This window comes from Bufo gargarizans, chromosome 6 (genome assembly GCF_014858855.1).
Source record: "Bufo gargarizans isolate SCDJY-AF-19 chromosome 6, ASM1485885v1, whole genome shotgun sequence".
Lineage (NCBI taxonomy): Eukaryota > Metazoa > Chordata > Amphibia > Anura > Bufonidae > Bufo > Bufo gargarizans.
Window position 1 is genome coordinate 152,529,016 of NC_058085.1, and position 23,449 is coordinate 152,552,464.

At 42.6% G+C, this 23,449-nt stretch overlaps 1 protein-coding gene and 1 pseudogene across 3 annotated transcripts in view; one reads left to right on the plus strand and one right to left on the minus strand.

The window, feature by feature from the left end:
* Positions 1 to 23,449, plus strand: part of ADAMTS14 (ADAM metallopeptidase with thrombospondin type 1 motif 14) — a 201,471-nt gene that overhangs the window by 101,367 nt on the left and 76,655 nt on the right. For all 3 annotated transcript variants that reach the window (XM_044296805.1, XM_044296806.1, XM_044296807.1), the window contains exon 7: positions 6,413 to 6,518. In XM_044296805.1, the coding sequence (XP_044152740.1) occupies positions 6,413 to 6,518 (106 nt within the window). The remainder of the gene's footprint in view (positions 1 to 6,412; positions 6,519 to 23,449) is intronic.
* Positions 23,233 to 23,335, minus strand: LOC122942866 (annotated as a pseudogene).

Genomic DNA, 23,449 nt, shown 5'->3' on the forward strand with positions numbered 1-23,449 from the left:
TAAATTACCAAAAACGGCCAGGATTCTCAAGGGGGGGGGGGCACTGTAATCTGCTACAGTTAGAGTTGTCACCTTTCCCAACAAAAAGTTCCAGCCAAGTTTACATGGATAAAAGGGGGCTTGTTTTAACACCGGGTGGTATCTGGCACCAATGGTTTGACCATATTTGAATTTTGTGCCTTTGTTTTTAAATAAAACAAATTTTTCCCTGTTGGGGACACCGCATTGTATTTAACATTGATTAAAGGGGTTGTCTCACTTCAGCAAATGGCATTTATCATGTAGACAAAGTTAATACAAGGCACTTACTAATGTATTGTGATTTTCCATATTGCCTCCATTGCTGGCTTGACTCATTTTTCCATCACATGTACCGTCCATGTGCCATATGCATTTTTTTGCAGACCCATCCACTTTATTGGGTCCATAGACCACATTTTATAGGCCAGATTAGGACATGTTGTATAACTTGCAGAACAGGCATACGGATGTGGACAGCACGTGGATGGTATCTGCATTTTGCGGATCTGCAGTTTTGGGACTGCAAAACAGATACAGTCATGTACACAAGGCTTTAAAGGGAACTTGTCATCAACTTTATGCTGACCTCACTGAGGGCAAAATAAATTAGTGACAGAAATGCTGATTTCAGCGGTGTGTCACTCATAAGCTAAACCTAAGTGGTTGCCGAGAACCAGCATCATAATCGTTTCAGCACAGTCCTTGAAAAGAATCAAATCTACCTGGGAAGAGTCATGGTTATTCATAATCTCCTGCTTTCCCGCCCATCTGCTGATGATTGGCAGTTCTCTCCTAGAGAGAAAGGGAGAAAATAGAACTTAGAAGCCTGTTAGTCATCAGCCGGTGGGCAGGGAGAGCAAGAATTCATGAATAACCATGACTCTTCTCAGGTGGCCATGACTCTTTTCCAGGCACAGTCTGCAATAATTGTGATGGTTCTCGGCAACCACTTACTTGTAACTTATAAATTACAGACCGCTGAAATCAAATCACCTTTCTCTACTTTATTCTGCCGTTAGTACGGGCAGCATAAAGCTGATGACAGGTTCCCTTTAAAGCCAGTGCGGTTATATGAAGTTAATTTCCTTCATTTGATGGAGACTGCACTTCCATTTGTTAAATTTTTCTCCTATAATAGCCTTTTTTTGCCCAAAAAATATACAGTTTCCTGGAAAAGTATTCATACCCCTTAAACTTTTCCACATTTTTTCACGTTACACCCATAAATTTAAAGTATTTTATTGAGATTTTATGTGACAGACCAACACAAAGTAGCAAGTATGTGTGAACTATAAAGAAAATGATACATGGTTTTCAAAATTTTTTATAAATAAAAATCTGGAAAGAGTGGCCTGCATTTGTATCCAGCCCCCTGTACTCTAATACCCCTAAGTAAAATCCAGTGTGACGAATTGCCTTCAGAAGGCACCTAATTAGTAAATAGAGTCCACCTGCGTGTAATTTATTCTCCGTATAACTACAGCTGTTCTGCAAAGACCTCAGAGATTTGTTAGAGAGCATTAGCGATCAAATAGCATAATGAAAACCAAGGAACACATCAGACAGGTCCGGGATGAAGTTGTGGAAAAGTGTAAAGCAGGATTAGGTTATAAAAAATGTCTCAAGCTCTGAATATCTCACGCAGCACTGTTCAATCAATTATCCGAAAATGGAAGCAGTATGGCACAACTGCAAACCTACCAAGATATGGCCATCCAACTGACAGCTTAGGCAAGGAGAGCACTAATTAGAGAAGCAGCCAAGGGGCCCATGGTCACTCTGATGGAGCTGCAGAGATCCACAGTTCAGGTACGCTACAAACCTGACCTTATGGAAGAGTGGCAAGAAAAAAGCCGTTTTTGAAAGCAAGCCATAAGAAGTCCTGTTTGCCATAAGCTATGTAGGGGACACAGCAAACATGTGGAAGAAGATGCTCTGGTCAGATGAGACCAAAGTTTAACTTTTTTGCCTAAATGCGAAAACGCTATGTGTGGCAGAAAACTATCACTACACATCCCCCTGAACACAGCATCTCTACTGTGAAACATGGTGGTGACAGCATCATGTTGTGGGGATACTTTTCTTCAACAGGGACAGGGAAGCTGGTCAGAATTGAGGGGAAGATGGATGGGCACTCCTGGAAGAAAACTGGTAAAGGCTCTAAAAGACTTGAGACTGGGGAGGGGGTTCACCTTCCAGCAGGACGATGAACCCTAAACATACAGCCAGAGCTACAATGGAATGATTTAGATCAAAGTCTATTCATGTGTTAGAATGGCCCAGTGAAAGTCCAGGCCTAAATCCCATTGAGAATCTGTGGCAATATTTTAAAATTGCTGTTCACAGATGTTCTCCATTCAATCTGACTGAGCTTGAGCTAAATGTCAGTCTCTAAATGTGTAAAGCTAGTAGAGACATACCCCAAAAGCCTTGCAGCTATAATTACAGTGAAAGGTGGTCCTACAAAGTATTGACTCAGGGGGCTGAATACAGATGCATGCCACTTTCCCAATTTTTATTTATAAAATATTTTGAAAGCCATGTATAATTTTCTTTTCACTTCACACATACTTGCTACATTGTGTTGGTCTATCACATAAAATTCTAATAAAATATACTTAAGTTTGTGGGTGTAACTTGAAAAAATGTGGAAAAGTTCAAGCGGTATGAATACTTTTTAAGTGAATACATAATACATGGTAAAAATACTACCAAATATTCTAGCCATAGAAAATATTAAATTTGCTAACATTGAGCCCTATAGCTCAGTTGTTAGAGTCTTTGCCTTCAATGCAAAAGATTGTTGGTTCCAAACCCTGCAGAGACTATTAAAATATTAATAAATAGAGCCTGAATAAAATTAAAATATACAGGGGTGTCCCCAGGCATACTGACAGCAGATGGGAATACCCCCCTGTAGGGTCATAGCACTGACTTCAAATATGGACACAGACATATTTGGAGTCACAGCAAGGCCAGGGATACTGGGAGCTGTAGTCCTCTCCTCCTACACCCCTTTCCTGAGATGTCCTCTAACATCTCATAATAATGGCCTGGACATGCTGGCAGTTGTAGTCTTCTCATCTTATACCCCCTCCCTGAAATGTCCACTTATATCCTATAATAATAACCTGGACATGCTGGGAGTTGTAGTTCTCTGATCTTATACAGTACTTCATCCCTGTAATGTCCTCTGATAGCTGATTACCCATCTGGAAGTGGTCACCCTATATATGTGTATATATATATATATATATATATATATATATATATATATATTCAGTTGCAAGAAAAAGTATGTGAACCTTTTAGAATGATATGGATTTCTGCACAAATTGGTCATAAAATGTGATCTGATCTTTATCTAAGTCACAACAATAGACAATCACAGTCTGCTTAAACTAATAACACACAAAGAATTAAATGTTACCATGTTTTTATTGAACACACCATGTAAACATTCACAGTGCAGGTGGAAAAAGTATGTGAACCCCTAGACTAATGACATCTCCAAGAGCTAATTGGAGTGAGGTGCCAGCCAACTGGAGTCCAATCAATGAGATGAGATTGTTAGGTGTTGGTTACAGCTGCCCTGCCCTATAAAAACACACACACCAGTTCTGGGTTTGCTTTTCACAAGAAGCATTGTCTGATGGGAATGATGCCTCACACAAAAGAGCTCTCAGAAGACCTACGCTTAAGAATTGTTGACTTGCATAAAGCTGGAAAGGGTTAAAAAAGTATCTCCAAAAGCCTTGCTGTTCATCAGTCCACGGTAAGACAAATTGTCTATAAATGGAGAAAGTTCAGCACTGCTGCTTCTCTCCCTAGGAGTGGACGTCCTGTAAAGATGACTGCAAGAACACAGCGCAGACTGCTCAATGAGGTGAAGAAGAATCCTAGAGTGTCAGCTAAAGACTTACAAAAGTCTCTGGCATATGCTAACATCCCTGTTAGTGAATCTACGATACGTAAAACACTAACCAAGAATGGATTTCATATGAGGATACCACAGAGGAAGCCACTGCTGTGAACTTAAGGCCATCTGTCCACCAGCTGAAGCTCAACAGAAGATGGGTGTTGCAACAGGACAACGACCCAAAGCATAGAAGTAAATCAACAACAGAATGGCTTAAACAGAAGAAAATACGCCTTCTGGAGTGGCCCAGTCAGAGTCCTGATCTCAACCCGATTGAGATGCTGTGGCATGACCTCAAGAAAGCGATTCACACCAGACATCCCAAGAATATTGCTGAACTGAAACAGTTCTGTAAAGAGGAATGGTCAAGAATTACTCCTGACCGCTGTGCACGTCTGATCTGCAACTGCAGGAATCGTTTGGTTGAAGTTATTGCTGCCAAAGGAGGTTCATCCAGTTATTAAATCCAAGGGTTCACATACTTTTTCCACCTGCACTGTGAATGTTTACATGGTATGTTTAATAAAAACATGGTAACATAATTTTTTGGGTGAGTTATTAGTTTAAGCAGACCGTGATTGTCTATTGTTGTGACTTAGATGAAGATCAGATCACATTTTATGACCAATTTGTGCAGAAATCCATATCATTCCAAAGGGTTCACATACTTTTTCTTGCAACTGTATAAATATATATATATATATATATATATATATGTACACACAGATACTGTATACACAACATATTTTGTTAAGATAAAAATACATATGGGACAATAAGCAGGGTAGAATAAAATTGCTCAAACATAATGACAAACATATGACCTTCTCCACTGAAGTTTATAGTTATGTTACAGAGACAGCTGAGCCAGTGACACCATAAGTTCGACCGTACACATAAGACAGCTGTCAGCTGACCGCTTCTTCAGCCAACAGCTATCACTTCCGATCCCCTCATATGCACGTCTGCATCCTTAGGAAATGGGGGTGGGGGGAGACACTGCCAGAAGTCTTATCTGAGAACAAAAAGAATCGAGCAGTTGAAATCTCTCCTGATATCGTCCATTAGGGCTTCCATGCACATTAGATGGTCTAAACTGTATGTCTAGCTTAAGACTTCCATGGGGAGAGGAATATGCACGCCTATCCACCTTGCCCAATGACAATTAAATGTGACCCCCAACAAGGTTTAGGCATCTGAAATCAGGATAGTTATACTTTCCATATAAATAATGACTCAAGCTTGCAAGGAAAGAGAATGCAAGCTACAAATTGTTTGTGCCCTTTAAGTTAAATGGCGGAGAAGGAAGCAGAACACTCGCTTGAACACATAAAAAACCTATTCTCCCTATAATTGTGATTTCAACAACCAGATCGAAAGTATTGGCCCGGGCAGGGTTGGCGATTGTTAGATGGCCCCTAGATGTCTAAAGCAGTGAGTGGAGGCCCCTTGTGTACTTTTTTTTTATAATATGACCCTGACAACAACTTTAGACAACTATTTATTTCATTGGTTTTATGTATGTATAAATTATAATCATTTTTTTATTTCATAGCATTGGCCACCGTACAGCAAATTTATAATTAACTTGCTCAATGGTTTTCAATGGGACTTAGTAACTGCAAATTATCTGTTACATGTGTAAGGTGTGATTTATAGCTGGAATTTAATTTTTTCATTTGTTTGAAAAGATGATCTGAAAGATTCATTTTAAAGGGGTTCTCCAATAATTAAGAAAATGAAAATACTTAAATATTACTTTATAATAAATATATTCCCAAATACCTTTCATTATTTATAATGGCTCATGATGTCTAGGGAGCAATCATCAGGGGAAACAAAATGACCGCCGTCCTGTTAGTACACACAAAACCTGTCCTAATCACACAGGAGGGCAAGTTACTTCACAACACTGAGTTAAAGAGCTGCCCCATCTCTGCTCTACCTATCAAGGATTATGATCCTGAATACAGATGATAAGATCTTCAGCTGAATCTCTGTAGTAATGGAGTTCATGAGGAGACATGAAGTACAGACAGAATGGACAGGACAGACTGTGGGCTGTGGTTATGGAGACTGCATATAATAGTTGCTGCTCATTATCCAAACCCTCCCCCCCCCCCCCTGTACTTCATGTCTCTTCATTAACTCATTATTACAGAGATTACGCTGAATATCTTATCAGCTGTATACTGATAAGCACAGCAGAGAAGAGAATGAGGCAGCTCAATGTTGTCAAGTAACTTGTCCTGCTGTGTGATTAGGACAGGCTTTGTGTGTAGTAATAGGACAGTTGCCATTTTATTTCTCCTGATGATTGCTCCCTAGACCAAATGAGCTATTATTATAACTAATCAAAGGTATTTGGGAATATATTTATCATAAATTAATATTTAAGTATTTTCATTTTTGTAATTCCCAGAGAACCCCTTTAACATATCATGTTATTTTATTTTATTTTTTGCTTACTAGGTTATGCTCCAGTTACGGGTATGTGTCACCCACTGCGCAGCTGTACCCTGAACCATGAGGATGGGTTCTCTTCTGCCTTTGTGGTCGCCCATGAAACCGGTCATGTGTAAGTATGCTGCATTCCTCCAGAGCAATTTCTCGAATGGTTTCTTTATCAAATGAGAAAAAGTGGTAAAACTGAATGTACTCCTATAGCAAAATCATACAAACAATAGCATGAATACAGGTGGTAATTTCATTGGGGATTCTATATTTTTGAAGGAGCAGACCATGCTTCTATATTTTAATTCTGCACTGTACCACATGTCCAGTCACCAGACCTACGCTTAATAAAGGGAAGGGTGTAATTATAAGGGGTGCAAAAGTTGTAGTTGCAACTAGAACTTAGGTGTCCCACACTTTCCCATTCCACATACAGTTGCAAGAAAAAGTATGTGAACCCTTTGGAATGATATGGATTTCTGCACAAATTGGTCATAAAATGTGATCTGATTTTCATGTAAGTCACAACAATAGACAATCACAGTCTGCTTAAACTTATAACACACAAATAATTAAATGTTACCATGTTTTTATTGAACACACCATGTAAACATTCACAGTGCAGGTGGAAAAAGTATGTGAACCCTTGGATTTAATAACCGGTTGAACCTCCTTTGGCAGCAATAACTTCAACCAAATGTTTCCTGTAGTTGCAGATCAGACGTGCACAACGGTCAGGAGTAATTATTGACCATTCCTCTTTACATAACTGTTTCAGTTCAGCAATATTCTTGAGATGTCTGGTGTGAATCGCTTTCTTGAGGTCATGCCACAGCATCTCAATCAGGGCCACTCCAGAAGGAGTATTTTCTTCTGTTTAAGCCATTCTGTTGTTGATTTACTTCTATGCTTTGGGTCGTTGTCCTGTTGCAACACCCATCTTCTGTTAAGCTTTGGCTGGTGGACAGATGGCCTTAAGTTCTACTGCAAAATATCTTGATAAACTTGGGAATTAATTTTTCCTTCGATGATAGCAATCCATCCAGGCCCTGACGCAGCAAAGCAGCCCCAAACCATGATGCCCCCACCACCATTCTTCACAGTTGGGATGAGGTTTTGATGTTGGTGTGCTGTGCCTCTTTTTCTCCACACATAGTGTTGTGTGTTTCTTCCAAACAACTCAACTTTGGTTTCATCTGTCCACAGAATATTTTGCCAGTACTGCTTTCGAACATCCAGGTGCTCTTGTGCAAACTGTAAACGTGCAGCAATGTGTTTTTTTTAGACAGCAGTGGCTTCCTCTGTGGTATCCTCCCATGAAATCCATTCTTGTTTTGTGTTTTACGTATCGTAGATTCGCTAACAGGGATGTTAGCATATGCCAGAGACTTTTGTAAGTCTTTAGCTGACACTCTAGGATTCTTCTTCACCTCATTGAGCAGTCTGTGCTGTGCTCTTGCAGTCATCTTTGAAGGACGGCCACTCTTAGGGAGAGAAGCAGCAGTGCTGAACTTTCTCCATTTATAGACAATTTGTCTTACCGTGGACTGATGAACAGCAAGGCTTTTGGAGATACTTTTATACCCCTTTCCAGTTTTTTGCAAGTCAACAATTCTTAATTGCAGGTCTTTTGAGAGCTCTTTTGTGTGAGGCATCACTCACATCAGGCAATGCTTCTTGTGAAAAGCAAACCCAGAACTGGTGTGTGTTTTTTATAGAGCAGGGCAGCTGTAACCAACAGCTCCAATCTAATCTCATTGATTGGACTCCAGTTGGCTGACACCTCACTCCAATTAGCTCTTAGAGATGTCATTAGTCTAGGGGTTCACATACTTTTTCAACCTGCACTGTGAATGTTTACATGGTGTGTTCAATAAAAACATGGTAATATTTAATTCTTTGTGTGTTATTAGTTTAAGCAGACTGTGATTGTCTATTGTTGTGACTTAGATGAAGATCAGATCACATTTTATGACCAATTTGTGCAGAAATCCATATCATTCTAAAGGGTTCACATACTTTTTCTTGCAACTGTATCTAGCAGTATGGTGGAAATGCCTATTCTTGTCCACAAAACAGACAAGAATAGGACATGTTCTATCAGTTTAGTGGAGTTCGGGTCCAAAGGCAGTTGGTACCCCTGCTAATCCTATAGCTACACTCTTGGGTCTCTTTATGCCATATGAAAACAGTACTATACTGTAAACGATGGGCTTAGGCAAAGTGCTGGCTCTCCTTAAAGAGACCAGCTGTGTATGAAGACTTTTTAGCAGTGCTCCATGGTATGTCTTATTGGCAATTCTCCATGTGGAAAAAAATATACAAAGAGGTATTTCCCTGGAAAAGAGAACCATCTCTCTAGTGCGACCTTCTGGAGGTGGCAAGACTGACTTTTTAAGTCTTGGAAGTAGGCAAACCAAATATCAATCTGTACACAGCTGTTTTGGAATGCTTGCCCTCATCAGTATTAAGTAGCTTTCTGATTGACTGAGCGCAATGCCTTGAACGCAGCTTAGGCAGGTCTCCATACCTTGGACCACTGCCAAAAAGTCTGCATACAGAAATTGTCTATTTAAGGAGAGCCAGTACCCTGCCTAAGCTGCTTTCAAGGCATTGCACTCAGCCAGCCAGAATGAGACTACAGATGAACTAATTTCTGAAATCAATCAGTAGGTTCGATTTGGGTACGAATACATTCAACCCTAAATTAAAGTGCTCACATTGCCCTTAAAAGTTGTGTATGACACTCTGGGGGCTCCTAGGACTGTATGCATTCCCTGTCAAGCTCTTCAACACCAAACAGCATTAGTAATATCAAAGTGACAGTGACATATATAGCTATGGGTAAATGCGTGGTAGGTGGTGGTAAATACTAGTGTTGGGAGAGCATGCTCGGTCGAACACTAATTTTACTCGAGCATCATGATGCTCGGCACATCGCTGTGTTTGGCCGAACACCGCGTGTGCTCGAGCACGATGCTTGAGTCTCCTTCCTGCAGGTTGGTTGCCTGCTATGCAGCCAATAAACATTCAAGTAAGTACTGCCATTCATTGTAATGCCGTAGCCATGTTGGTGATTCGCTGGCCGGAACACGTCATCGGGTGCTATATAGCACCCGATGACACATGTTCGGCTCAGTCTTAGGGAGAGCTGTCAAATACTGTGAAATACTAATATTTTTATTGAAAAACCTTGTTAGAGACCCAAAAGTATTTTTAAGGACAATTGTTGTATCTGGCAGGAATATAATTAATAGCGCAACCTGCACTAAATTGCGTGGAATTGTTAGAGAGACCCAAAACTCCTTTTAAGGACTATAGTTGTATCTGGCAGCAATATATATTTTTAGCGCAAATAGCTTGCAATTGTTTGGCCACTGCAGACAGCGAAATTATCTGCGCTACATCTCCTGTCTAATGTGTGCGCAGCCTAAAGATATCTGTGACATACAGTGTACTTTTTCTGTAGAGGGTTGTCCGCTGCGGACAGTTACATTACCTGCGCTACATCTCCACTATAACGTTTGCTCATCCTAAATATCAGTGACATTCATTTAGTGTAATTTTTTATTAGACGGTGGTGACAGCGACATTACTTGTGCTATACCTCCTATTTAACGTGTGCGCATCCTAAATATCAGTGACATTCATTTAGTGTAATTTTTTTATTAGGCGGTGGTGACAGCGACATTACTTGTGCTTTACCTCCTGTTTAACGTGTGCGCATCCTAAATATCAGTGACATTCATTTAGTGTAATTTTTTTATTAGACGGTGGTGACAGCAACATTACTTGAGCTATACCTCCTGTTTAAAGGGCGCGCATCCTAAAAATATCTGTGACATTCTGTGTACTTTATTTGCGTATACACTTACAAAACCTGCGCTACTGTAGGTGTGACATACTTGCAAGCATATATACCATTTAATATGTGCGAGGAGAGCAGTAAGGGGAAGTGGCCGTGCTGCTGATGGTGCACTCAGAGGCCGTGGCCCTGGGCGCGGTGAAACTGTGCCTGCTGTCAGAGCATAAGAAACACACTCATCCACGATATCTAGCTTCATGTCCCAGTTTGCAGGACAGCACTCTCGAGGTCACACCAGTGCGACCAGGTGGTCGGTTGGATTGCAACAGATAATGCTTCCAGTCGGTTAAGCACCACCCTGTATTCCACAAAGTCCAATCTCACTAGCCAAGAGTCTGGTCAACAGAATCCTCGTCCTGATCCTCCTTCCTCCCACCATGGAGAGTCTTTGCAAACAAGTGATCCCGCACTCGGATATTCCGAGGAGGTATTTTCATTGCCATTCCTTAATTTGGGTGTTCCGCAGTCTGGCACTTTTTTGAGGAAAGTGCGGACGATAAAAGAATTTGCAACCTGTGCTGTACCAAAATGAGCAGGGACATGAACACCAGCAATCTCACCACCACCAGCATGATCCACCACATGGCATCAAAGCACCCTAATAGGTGGGACAAACACCTGGGTTCACAATCAGTGTCTGCGGGTAACACCACTGCCTCCTCTTCCCCTGTGTTACGTGCTGGCCAATCCCCTGTCCAAGATGCTGGCCCGGATGCCTCCCGCCATGCACCTTTGCAAGCACCATCAGCTAGCACATACACTTCTGTGTCCCAGTGCAGCGTGCAGATGTCTATACCCCAGGCCTTTAAACGAAAGCGCAAGTACCCAGCCACCCACCCACAGGCCATAGCACTAAATGCACACCTTTCCAAATTGTTGGCCCTGGAAATGTTGCCATTTAAGCTTGTGGACACTGAGGCTTTCCAAAGCCTGATGGTGGTGGCCGTCCCTCGTTACTCTGTCCCCAGCCGCCAATATTTTTAACGTTGTGCAGTCCCAGCCTTACATCAACATGTGTCCCGTAACATCTCCAATGCCTTGACCAACACAGTTATTGGGAAGGTCCACTTAATGACTGACACATGGACAAGTTCTTTTGGCCAGGGACGCTACATTTCCCTGACGGCACAATGGGTGAATGTTGTGGAGGCCGGCAGCGATTCGTACCCTGGGATGGCACAGGTGCTACCGATGTCAAGGATTGCGGGCCCTAATTCCATCAGGGTTTCCGCCACCACCTACGTTAGTGGCTGCAACCCCCCCTTCTCATCCTTCACCTCCTCCTCCACTTCCACCTCTGAATTATCATCTTGCAGCACCAGTCAGACATCAGTCAGTAGCTGGAAGCAGTGTAGCACTGCAGTGGGGAAGCGGCAACAGACCGTGCTTAAACTGATCTGCTTAGGTGACAAACAGCACACCGCCGCAGAGCTGTGGCAGGGGATGAGGGACCAGACTGAGCTGTGGCACTCGCCACTGAACCTACAACCAAGCATGGTTGTGTCTAATAATCGCCGTAACTTGGTGGCAGCTTTGGAGCTCGGCAAGTAGGCATACCATGCCTAGCACACATGTTCACACTAGTGGTTCAGCAATTTCTCAAAACTTACCCCAATTTGCCTGAGCTACTGGTGAAGGTGTGCAGCATGTGTGGCCATTTACGCAAGTTATCGACAGCTTCTGCCGGTCTGGCAACGCTGCAGCAGCGCTTGCAATTGCCAGCTCACCGACTGTTGAGCACGCTTTGTGAGCAGCATAGGGCAGTAGTGGAATACCAGCTGCAACATGGTCATCGCCTTTCCAGTCAGCTTCCGCTCTTCACAAGCGACGAGTGGGCTTTGATGTCTGACCTCTGTGAGGTTTTAAGAAACTTTGAGGAATCAACACAGATGGTGAGTGGTGATAGCGCTATTATCAGCGTAACCATCCCACTTCTGTGTCTACTCAAACGCTCGCTGCTCACAATTAAGGTGGATGCTTTGAATGTGGAAGAGGTGAAAATGTGGGAAGACAGTACACAGGGTGATAGCTAGACCACCCTCAGTTTGTCTTCTCAGTGCAAATTGGATGATGAGGAGGAGCAGGAGAAGTTTTATTCCATCTGTTCAGCGTGGATGGGTAGAAAAGGAGGAAGAGGATGAGGAGATTGAGAGTCATCCTCCTGATAATGACAGCAAAGTCTTGTCTGTTGGGACTCTGGCATACATGGCTGACTTTATGTTAGGCTGCCTTTCCCGTGACACTCGCGTTGTACGCATTTTGGCCAACACCAATTACTGGTTGTTCACCCTTCTTGACCCCCGCTACAAAAATAACCCTCAACCTGATGCGCGGCCTAGTGTCACAAGGAGGAACATTTTTTTGAAGATGGTAAAGGAATACTCAGTGATCTCTCTGTGCCTTACAACTATTGGGTGGCACGAACTGGCGCTCTACACCTTGGAGGTGCTGGCCTGCCCTGCTGCCAGCGTTTTTTCAGAGAGTGTTTTTAGTGCTGCTGGGGCATAATAACTCATAGGCGCATCTGCCTGTCAACTGAAAATGCTGACTGGTTGACTCTTGTAAAAATTAATAAGGCCTGGATTGCCCCTGACTTCTCTACTCCACCAGAGGAAAGCGGCTGAACATAAAGGCACTCTAAATATGGCTTTTATGGTGTATTGAATACACTGTATCCCATGCACCCCTTCCACCACTAAAAAGGGTATATGATTCAATCTCCCTTTTCTCATCCTCCTCCTCCATTATATCAATATGCTTATTAGGCTGTCCTTGCTCCTAATGTTTTAGAGGGTCAGCTCAGCAGCAGGCCCTCACCCATAATGTTTTAGAGGGTCACCAGCTGGCCCTCGCCCATAATGTTTCTGAGGGTCACCAGCAGGCCCTCAACCATAATGTTTTAGAGGGTCACCAGCAGGCCTTCGCCCATAATTTTTTGAGGGTCACCAGCAGGCCCTCGCCCATAATGTTTTAGAGTAGAGGGTCACCAGCAGGCCCTTGCCCCTAATGTTTTAGAGGGTCACCAGCAGGCCTTTGCTCCTAATATTTTTGAGGGTCACCAGCAGGCCCTCATCCATAATGTTTTAGAGGGTCACCAGCAGGCCCTTTGTTCATAATGTTTTTGAGGGTCACCAGCAGGCCCTCACCCCTAATGTTTTAGATGATCAGATCATCAGCAGGCACTCACCCATAATGTTTTAGAGGGTCAGCTCAGCAGCAGACCCTCACCCCTTATGTTTTAGAGGGTCAGCTCAGCAGCAGACCATCACCCCTATTGTTTTAGATGGTCAGCTCAGCAGCAGACCCTCGCCCCTAATGTTTTAGATGGTCAGATCAGCAGCAGGCACTCGCCCCCAATGTTTTAGAGTGTCAGCTCAGCAGCAGACCCTCACCCCTAATGTTTTAGATGGTCAGCTCAGCAACAGACCCTCACGCCTAATGTTTTAGATGGTCAGCTCAGCAGCAGGCCCTTGCCCCTGATGTTATAGATGGTCAGATCAGCAGGCCCTTGCTCCAATAGTTTTTGAGGGTCACCAGCAGGCCATCAATCATAATTTTTCAAGGGTGCGTATGATGCCTTCCTTTATGTGTAATGAAGGGTGTATTGACGTGCTAGTTCCTAGTAATTTTTGGCAGCCCTTTCACTTAGTGCTTTATGAGTGTAGGAGTCCTACTACCTGAACAATTTGAATGAGGCCCTCCTTTATGTGATATACAGGTTGTATCGGAGTGCCTCTTCCTTGCAATTTTTGGCAGCACTTGCACTTTATATACAAGTAAATATACAGGAAAGAATGTTTCCTAACAATTTTTCCTCTAAAATCTATTTTATCTTCGGTTTGGTGCATATTATTGTCAGTCTGTAAAAGTGGCGTACTACTCGGACAACATGAATCCCAGCAGCAACCTGGGAGTCCAAGATGCATCCAGACATCCTCTCCATGCTGTTCCCGAACCATTTCAGTGGTGTTTCCATCAATTTCTGACCTTTTACAATGAACCAGACACCCTCCCCTCTTCAGAGCAAGGGGGTGCCTGGTTTAAAGGGACACTGACAGGCCCAATAACCATAATTAGCTATATACAGACGTGGACAAAATTGTTGGTACCCTTTGGTCAATGAAAGAAAAAGTCACAATGGTCACAGAAATAACTTTAATCTGACAAAAGTAATAATAAATTAAAATTCTATAAATGTTAACCAATGAAAGTCAGACATTGTTTTTCAACCATGCTTCAACAGAATTATGTAAAAAAATAAACTCATGAAACAGGCATGGACAAAAATGATGGTACCCCTAGAAAACACAGAACATAATGTGACCAAAGGGACATGTTAATTCAAGGTGTGTCCACTAATTAGCATCACAGGTGTCTACAACCTTGTAATCAGCCATTGGGCCTATATATATGGCTCCAGGTAATCACTGTGTTGTTTGGTGATATGGTGTGTACCACACTCGACATGGACCAGAGGAAGCAAAGGAAAGAGCTGTCTCAAGAGATCAGAAAGAAAATTATAGACAAGCATGTTAAAGGTAAAGGCTATAAGACCATCTCCAAGCAACTAGATGTTCCTGTGAGTACAGTTGCACATATTATTCATAAGTTTAAGATCCATGGGACTGTAGCCAACCTCCCTGGACGTGGCCGCAGGAGGAAAATTGATGACAAATCTAAGAGACGGATAATCCGAATGGTAACAAAAGAGCCTAGAAAGACTTCTAAAGAGATTCAAGGTGAACTTCATGCTCAAGGAACATCAGTGTCAGATCGCACCATCCGTCGTTGTTTGAGCCAAAGTGGACTACATGGGAGACGACCAAGGAGGACACCATTGTTGAAAACGAATCATAAAAAAGCAAGACTGGAATATGCCAAACTACATGTTGACAAGCCACAAAGCTTCTGGGAGAATGTCCTGTGGACAGATGAGACAAAAATCGAAGTTTTTGCCAAGGCACATCAGCTGTATGTTCACAGACGAAAAAATGAAGCATATCAAGAAAAGAACACTGTCCCTACTGTGAAACATGGAGGAGGCTCTGTTATGTTCTGGGGCTGCTTTGCTGCGTCTGGCACAGGGTGTCTTGAATCTGTGCAGGGTACAATGAAATCTCAAGACTATCAAGGAATTCTAGAGAGAAATGTACTAGCCAGTGTCAGAAAGCTTGGTCTCAGTCGCAGGTCATGGGTCTTGCAACAGGACAATGACCCAAAACACACCGCTAAAAACACCCAAGAATGGCTAAGAGGAAAAAATTGGACTATTCTAAAGTGGCCTTCTATGAGCCCTGACCTCAATCCTATTGAGCATCTTTGGAAGGAGCTGAAACATGCAGTCTGGAAAAGGCACCCTTCAAACCGGACACAACTGGAGCAGTTTGCTCATGAGGAGTGGGCCAAAATACCTGCTGAGAGGTGCAGATGTCTCATTGACAGTTACAGGAAGCGTTTGATTGCAGTGATTGCCTCAAAAGGTTGCGCAACAAAATATTAAGTTAGGGGTACCATCATTTTTGTCCATGCCTGTTTCATGAGTTTATTTTTTTACATAATTCTGTTGAAGCATGGTTGAAAAACAATGTCTGACTTTCATTGGTTAACATTTATAGAATTTTAATTTATTATTACTTTTGTCAGATTAAAGTTATTTCTGTGACCATTGTGACTTTTTCTTTCATTGACCAAAGGGTACCAACAATTTTGTCCACGTCTGTATATGCATGCACAGGTCTTCTAATGTGCATTAAAAACATATAAGTATAACCCCTGTCCACATTATGACTACAGTAAACTCACGTTTTATAACCTGAAGTAATCGCTTTTCTTTCTGCCCAAGGGGCGGGGTTTCAGCTCCACTTGCACCCAGCCAGCCTCAGCCCAACCACCATTTTGAAGCGCCGCCCAGCTCATCAATATTCACTTCGCTGGGCGGCTTCTGCTGTCCCCGACCTTCCGAGATCCAGCACATGCCCAATAGAAAGCTATGGGCATCGGACTCGCTTTCAGCTTCTGCGCATGCACCCGGCACCCATAGCTTTCTTTTGGGCATGCGCCGGATCTCGGAAGGTCGGGGACAGCAGAAGCCGCCCAGCGAAGTAAATATTGATGAGCTGGGCGGCTCTTCAAAACGGCGGTTGGGCTGAGGCTGGCTGGGCGCAAGTGGAGCTGAAACCCCGCCCCTTGGGCAGAAAGAAAAGCGATTACTTCAGGTTATAAAACGTGAGTTTACTGTATTCATAATGTGGACAGGGGTTATACTTATATGTTTTCAATGCACATTAGAAGACCTGTGCATGCATATATACAGCAAATTATGGTTATTGGGCCTGTCAGTGTTCCTTTAATGCTCGGGTCCTCCTATTGACTTCCATTGTGCTCGGGTGCTCGGTGGAGCACCCGAGCATCCCGAGGTGTTCTACTCGAGCACCCGAGCACTTTGGTGCTCGACCAACACTAGTAACTACCAGCCTGTAACAAACACACTGCACTATAAGATGTTATTTTCAATTTAAAACATCATCCACAAATGATCCCTTTTTGGTGGCAAATGCTGCCTTCTCTGAATGACTTAGGCTATTATTTCCATTTTGCTTCATCATAGGAGAAGAACAATGAAAATAAAACTGGAGTGTTGGATCTGTCATAAAATAGACAGCGATGGTGTCAAACAGACATAATGGGTCCTGTTGGGTTTCCAATCCCATCTTTTTACCAATATTTTTACGGAATTTGCATTCTCCAATGCAGATGTGAATGAAGTTTAAGGAACAAAATTTCAGCAACAAGCAGTTCTGTTTAAACATCAGCATCTGAGAGGGAGCTATTTTTAATCTAAAGAATTAGGTAAAATATAACAACTATAGACAATTTAGTCTTTGTGATTAGGGGATTGTGTAATTTAAGGCAATTTGTCCAAACAGTACTTAAAAGGCGGGCCACTTGTAAAGTAATGAGGTTATCTGTTGTATCTGCACATCCTGAGATCAAAGAACATGTGATGACTACATATTGCTGAGGCCACCAGGAGCTTACAATTAGGTACATCTTTTGGAAACTGAATTGTTTAAACGTTTGGTAAGCACATTTAACATAAGCTTTTGCTTTTCTTTCTACAAACCACAGTCTATATTACCTTCACATTGGCTTAGACGTTATTTCATTCATAACCACAGAAGAGAAAGGTCAGGAACTCTTTGTGTCATTCACAAAGACCTTCATTGTCCCATTGAACGTGTTTAGTTTAGGAGCAATGGTTTGGACAAAACATTTTAAAATTATAAAAATGTATGTGTGTGTGTGTATATATACAGTACATTCAGAAAGTCTTCAGAACCTTTCATTGTTTTCACATTTTCTTATGTTACGGCCTTTTGGTAAAATAATAAATACAAAAATCAAGTTTTGCCCATCAATCTGCACTGAGTACCCTAAAATGACAAACAGAATATTCAAAATCTTTGCTGTTTTATTAAAATAGGAAAAATTTTAATATTGGATTGACCTAAGTATTCAGTCAGATCGTTTACTCAGGACTTATTTAAAAAACCTCTGGCAATGATTATAGCCTCCAGTCTTCTTGGGTATGATGCCACAAAGTATGAACACCTGGATTTAAAGATTTTCTGCCATTCTTCTCTGCAGATCCTCCCAAGCTCTGTCATGTTCAAAAAAGGACTGTCAGTGGTCAGCCATTTTCATATCTCTCCAGAGATGTTCGATTTAAGTCAGGGTTCTAGCTACGCCTCTCAAGGGCATTCACAGAATTGTCCCTATGCCACTTCTGTGTTGTCTTGGATGTGTGCTTAGGACAAGTGTTATATAAGTGAATATATGTATGTAGTGCAGTAAGTCTACTGTGTTATGTGCCACTTGTGCAGGGGGTGGGAGACTAGGGACCCACCTTGCTCAGGGGCCCATTGGGGGATTTGCCTGTACCCCTGTGGGCCAGTCCGAGCCTGCTTAGGACCATTTGTTTTGGAGGGTGAACATTTGGTCAATATGTAAGTTCTTTGCTCAGTTCAGTTTTTCCTCAACCCTGAATGGTCTCCCTGCCCTAGCCACTGAAAAACAGCTCACAGCATGATGTTGCCAACATCATGCTTCACTGTAGGGATTGTATTAGATAGGTTTAGGTAGATTTCCTCCAGTCACAATGCACACAGGATTTCTGGAGCTCAGCCAGAGGCACCATTCCCCCCCCCCCCCCCAACACACACACACACACAAATAGGACAGGAGGGTTTCTACTTAAACCCTTTTCAATGACCCTTGGGCCATTTTTTCCACTGCCTTATTTGTTAAAAGTTGTTCCTTTAGAGGGTAGAGTCCTGACTAAGTTTTCACCTCCAGTAGAAGAGGAGATAATCCAATTAAGACTGGGTTCTCGCTTGCCCTGGGCCCCATAGCAGTTGCATGGTTTGCTGCTATAGTAGTTACACTCCTGCACCATTGGTTACTTGGCCACCTCTCTAACAAAGACCTTTCTTCCCCAATAACTTAGTTTGGTGGGATGGCCAGCTGTTGGAAGAGTTTTGGTTGTTCCAAACGTGTTCCATTTAAGAATTATGGAGCCGACTGTGCTCTTGGTAACTTTCAGTGAAGCAGAAATTTGTATACCCTTCTCCAGGTCTGTGCCTCCATACAATCCTGTCTCTGAGCTCTACAGGCAGGTTTTTTCTCTGGATGACTTCATTTATGCTCTGATTTGTCTTGTCAGTTGTGAGATGGGGTGTGTCTTTCCAAATCAGGTCCAATCAACTGAATTTACCACAGGTGGACTCCAGTCAAGGTGTAGAGACATTTCAAAGATGATTACTGGGAGAGTCTCTTGTAGAGAAGGTTCTGGGTGTACCTGTAGATCATAGACTAAATAAAGGCATGCAATGTCAAACAACTGCTTCTAAGGCAAGGAGAATTAAACAAGGCATGAACTCGTGGGACAAGGACATAATATTACCACTTTACAAAGCTTTAGTGCAGCCTCATCAGGAATATGCAGTTCAGTTCTAGGTGCCAGTTCATAGAAAGGATGCCATGGACCTGGAAAAGTACAAAAAAGAGTGACTTAACTGATAAGGGCCATGGAGGGTCGTAGTTATGAGGACTAAAAGAATTACATTTTTTTAGTCTTCAGAAGAGGCGTCTAAGGGAGGATATAATTAACTTGTATAAATATATAAATGGTCTGTACAAGCACTATGCTGTTCCATATAAAATCTGCTGAAACGACAAGGGGACACTGCCTCCATCTGAAGAAGAAAGAGTTTAGTCTTCAGAGGCAACAGGACTTCTTCACAACAAGAACTGTGAATCTGTGGAATAATCACCTTAGGAGGTGGTCACAGCAGGGACAGTGGACAGTTTAAAAAAATGATTAGGTAATTTCCTTGAACTAAATAGCATTAATGCTTATGTAAATGTGTAGATGTCTGGTTCAGGTCCGGTGACTGTGGAGGCCAGGTCATCTGGCAGCAGCACCCCATCACTCTCCTTCATGGTCAAATAGCCCTTACACAGCCTGGAGGTGTGTTTGGGGTCATTGTCCTGTTGAAAAATAAATGATGGTCCAACTAAACGCAAACCGGATGGATTAGCATGCCGCTGCAAGATGCTGTGGTAGCCATGCTGGTTCAGTATGCCTTCAATTTTGTATAAATCCCCAACAGTGTCACCAGCAAAGCACCCCCACACCATCACACCTCCTCCTCCATGCTTCACGGTGGGAACCAGGCATGTAGGGTCCATCCGTTCACCTTTTCTGCATCACACAAAGACACGGTGGTTGGAACCAAAGATCTCAAATTTTTACTCATCAGACCAAAGCAAAGATTTCCACTGGTCTAATGTCCATTCCTTGTGTTCTTTAGCCCAAACAAGTCTCTTCTTCTTGTTGCCTGTCCTTAGCAGTGGGTTCCTAGCAGATATTCTACAAACCGGATTCCAAAAAAGTTGGGACACTATACAAATCTTGAATACAAACTGAATGTAATGATGTGGAGGTGCCAACTTCTAATATTTTATTCAGAATAGAACATAAATCACGGAACAAAAGTTTAAACTGAGAAAATGTACCATTTTAAGGGAAAAATATGTTGAATCAAAATTTCATGGTGTCAACAAATCCCCCAAAAGTTGGGACAAGGCCATTTTCACCACTGTGTGGCATCTCCCCTTCTTACAACACTCAACAGACGTCTGGGGACCGAGGAGACCAGTTTCTCAAGTTTAGAAATAGGAATGCTCTCCCATTCTTGTCTAATACAGGCCTCTAACTGTTCAATCGTCTTGGGCCTTCTTTGTTGCACCTTCCTCTTTATGATGCGCCAAATGTTCTCTATAGGTGAAAGATCTGGACTGCAGACTGGCCATTTCAGTACCTGGATCCTTCTCCTACGCAGCCATGATGTTGTGATTGATGCAGAATGTGGTCTGGCATTATCTTGTTGAAAAATGCAGGGTCTTCCCTGAAAGAGATGACGTCTGGATGGGAGCATATGTTGTTCTATATTTTTCTGCATTGATGCTGCCTTTCCAGACATGCAAGCTGCCCATGCCACACGCACTCATGCAACCCCATACCATCAGAGATGCAGGCTTCTGAACTGAGCGTTGATACCAACTTGGGTTGTCCTTGTCCTCTTTGGTCCGGATGACATGGCGTCCCAGATTTCCAAAAAGAACTTCGAATCGTCTGACCACAGAACAGTCTTCCATTTTGCCACACTCCATTTTAAATGATCTCTGGCCCAGTGAAAAGGCCTGAGCTTGTGGATCTTGCTTAGAAATGGCTTCTTCTTTGCACTGTAGAATTTCAGCTGGCAACGGCGGATGGCACGGTGGATTGTGTTCACTGACAATGGTTTCTGGAAGTATTCCTGAGCCCATTCTGTGATTTCCTTTAAAGTAGCATTCCTGTTTGTGGTGCAGTGTTTTTTAAGGGCCCGGAGATCACGGGCATCCAGTATGGTTTTACGGCCTTGACCCTTACACACAGAGATTGTTCCAGATTCTCGGAATCTTCGGATGATGTTATGCACAGTTGATGATGATAGATGCAAAGTCTTTGCAATTTTTCACTGGGTAACACCTTTCTGATATTGCTCCACTATCTTTCTGCGCAACATTGTGGGAATTGATGATCCTCTACCCATCTTGGCTTCTGAGAGACACTGACACTCTGAGAAGCTCTTTTTATACCCAATCATGTTGCCAATTGACCTAATTAGTGTTAATTGGTCTTCCAGCTCTTCGTTATGCTCAAATTTACTTTTTCCAGCCTCTTATTGCTACTTGTCCCAACTTTTTTGGGATTTGTTGACACCGTGAAAATTTGAATCAACGTATTTTTCCTTTAAAATGATACATTTACTCGGATTAAATGTTTGATCTGTCATCTACGTTCTATTACAAATCAAATATTGACATTTGCCATCTCCACATCATTGCATTCAGTTTTTATTCACAATTTGTTTAGTGTCCCAACTTTTTTGGAATCCGGTTTGTACCATGAAGGCCTGATTCACACAGTCTCCTCTTAACAGTTGTTCTAGAGATGTGTCTGCTGCTAGAACTCTGTGTGGCATTGACCTGGTCTCTAATCTGAGCTGCTGCTAACCTGCGATTTCTGAGGCTGGTGACTCGGATGAACTTATCCTCCGCAGCAGAGGTGACTCTTGGTCTTCCTTTCCTGGGGCGGTCCGCATGTGAGCCAGTTTCTTTGTAGCGCTTGATGGTTTTTGTGACTGCACTTGGGGACACTTTCAAAGTTTTCCCAATTTTTTGGACTGACTGACCTTCATTTCTTAAAGTAATGATGGCCACTCGTTTTTCTTTACTTAGCTACTTTTTTCTTGCTATAATACAAATTCTAACAGTCTATTCAGTAGGACTATCAGCTGTGTATCCACCTGACTTCTCCACAAGGCAACTGATGGTCCCAACCCCATTTATAAACCAAGAAATCCTACTTATTAAACCTGACAGGGCACACCTGTGAAGTGAAAACCATTTCAGGTGACTACCTCTTGAAGCTCAATAAGAGAATGCCAAGAGTGTGCAAAGCAGTAATCAAAGCAAAAGGTGGCTACTTTGAAGAACCTAGAATATGACATATTTTCAGTTGTTTCATACTTTTTTGTTATGTATATAATTCCACATGTGTTAATTCATAGTTTTGATGCCTTCAGTGTGAATCTACAATTTTCATAGTCATGAAAATAAAGAAAACTCTTTGAATGAGAAGGTGTGTCCCAACTTTTGGTCTGTACTGTATATATGTATGTAATGTTATACATTATTTATATACAGTACTGTACAAAAAGTGTTAATCGCAGGCCGTCTCCATAAGAGAAGCCCCCCCACCTCCCCATATATACCAATCCCGGTCTCTCCGGGCCAGACTTGGACTAGTGGCCATCCCAGAGTCAAAGCTGGATAAGTGCTTGTCTTGCTATGGCTTCCACCTAGCTGCCACCTAGGTGTTGGCCAAAAGCCTAATGTCTAGGTGAGGCCCTCCCCAGAGGTAGAAGCCAAGAGGTTTTGCAGGGGTGTGGGGAACCAGATATCACTCCCCCGGACAACAGGAAGGGGTAAACTATAAGGGCACCACAACCTGAAAAAACAAACATGTAAAATGAACACATAATGAAAAATAAAGTAAATAAGTAGTGAATGTGTGCCAGTTACTGCCCAGACGTTTGGCCAGATTTATTTTAAAAAAGTCCTCCTTCTTGCTCCAGGCCGGAACGCCGGGCAAAGATTAGATGTGAATATGCTCAAAATGTGTGAACGTGGAAATGTGCCATCAATCAGTGGGCTCCCACCTCCAGCATCCCAGGGTCACCACTCCTGGGGTCCTTCTGCACCTCAGGATTTTAAGCTCATCTCAGCACCTGGCCTTGATCCGGCGGCCCTTGGTCATCTATCATGTGACACTAATGGCCAAAGTCATACACCCTAGTGACAACTGTGTGGTTCTAGTCTCTTCGACATCCTGATGGCCCAGTACAAACCACCAGAACTGATAAGAACATATACTACACTTGATCTTAGCCAAAAGGCAGAGAAGCAGTCATGTGCCGCTTGAAGGATATATCATTGATGTGGCCCGTTATTGGCTGAGCAGTTTAAGGGTACTTTCACACTAGCGTTAAAGTTTTCTGGTATTGAGTTATGTCACAGGGGCT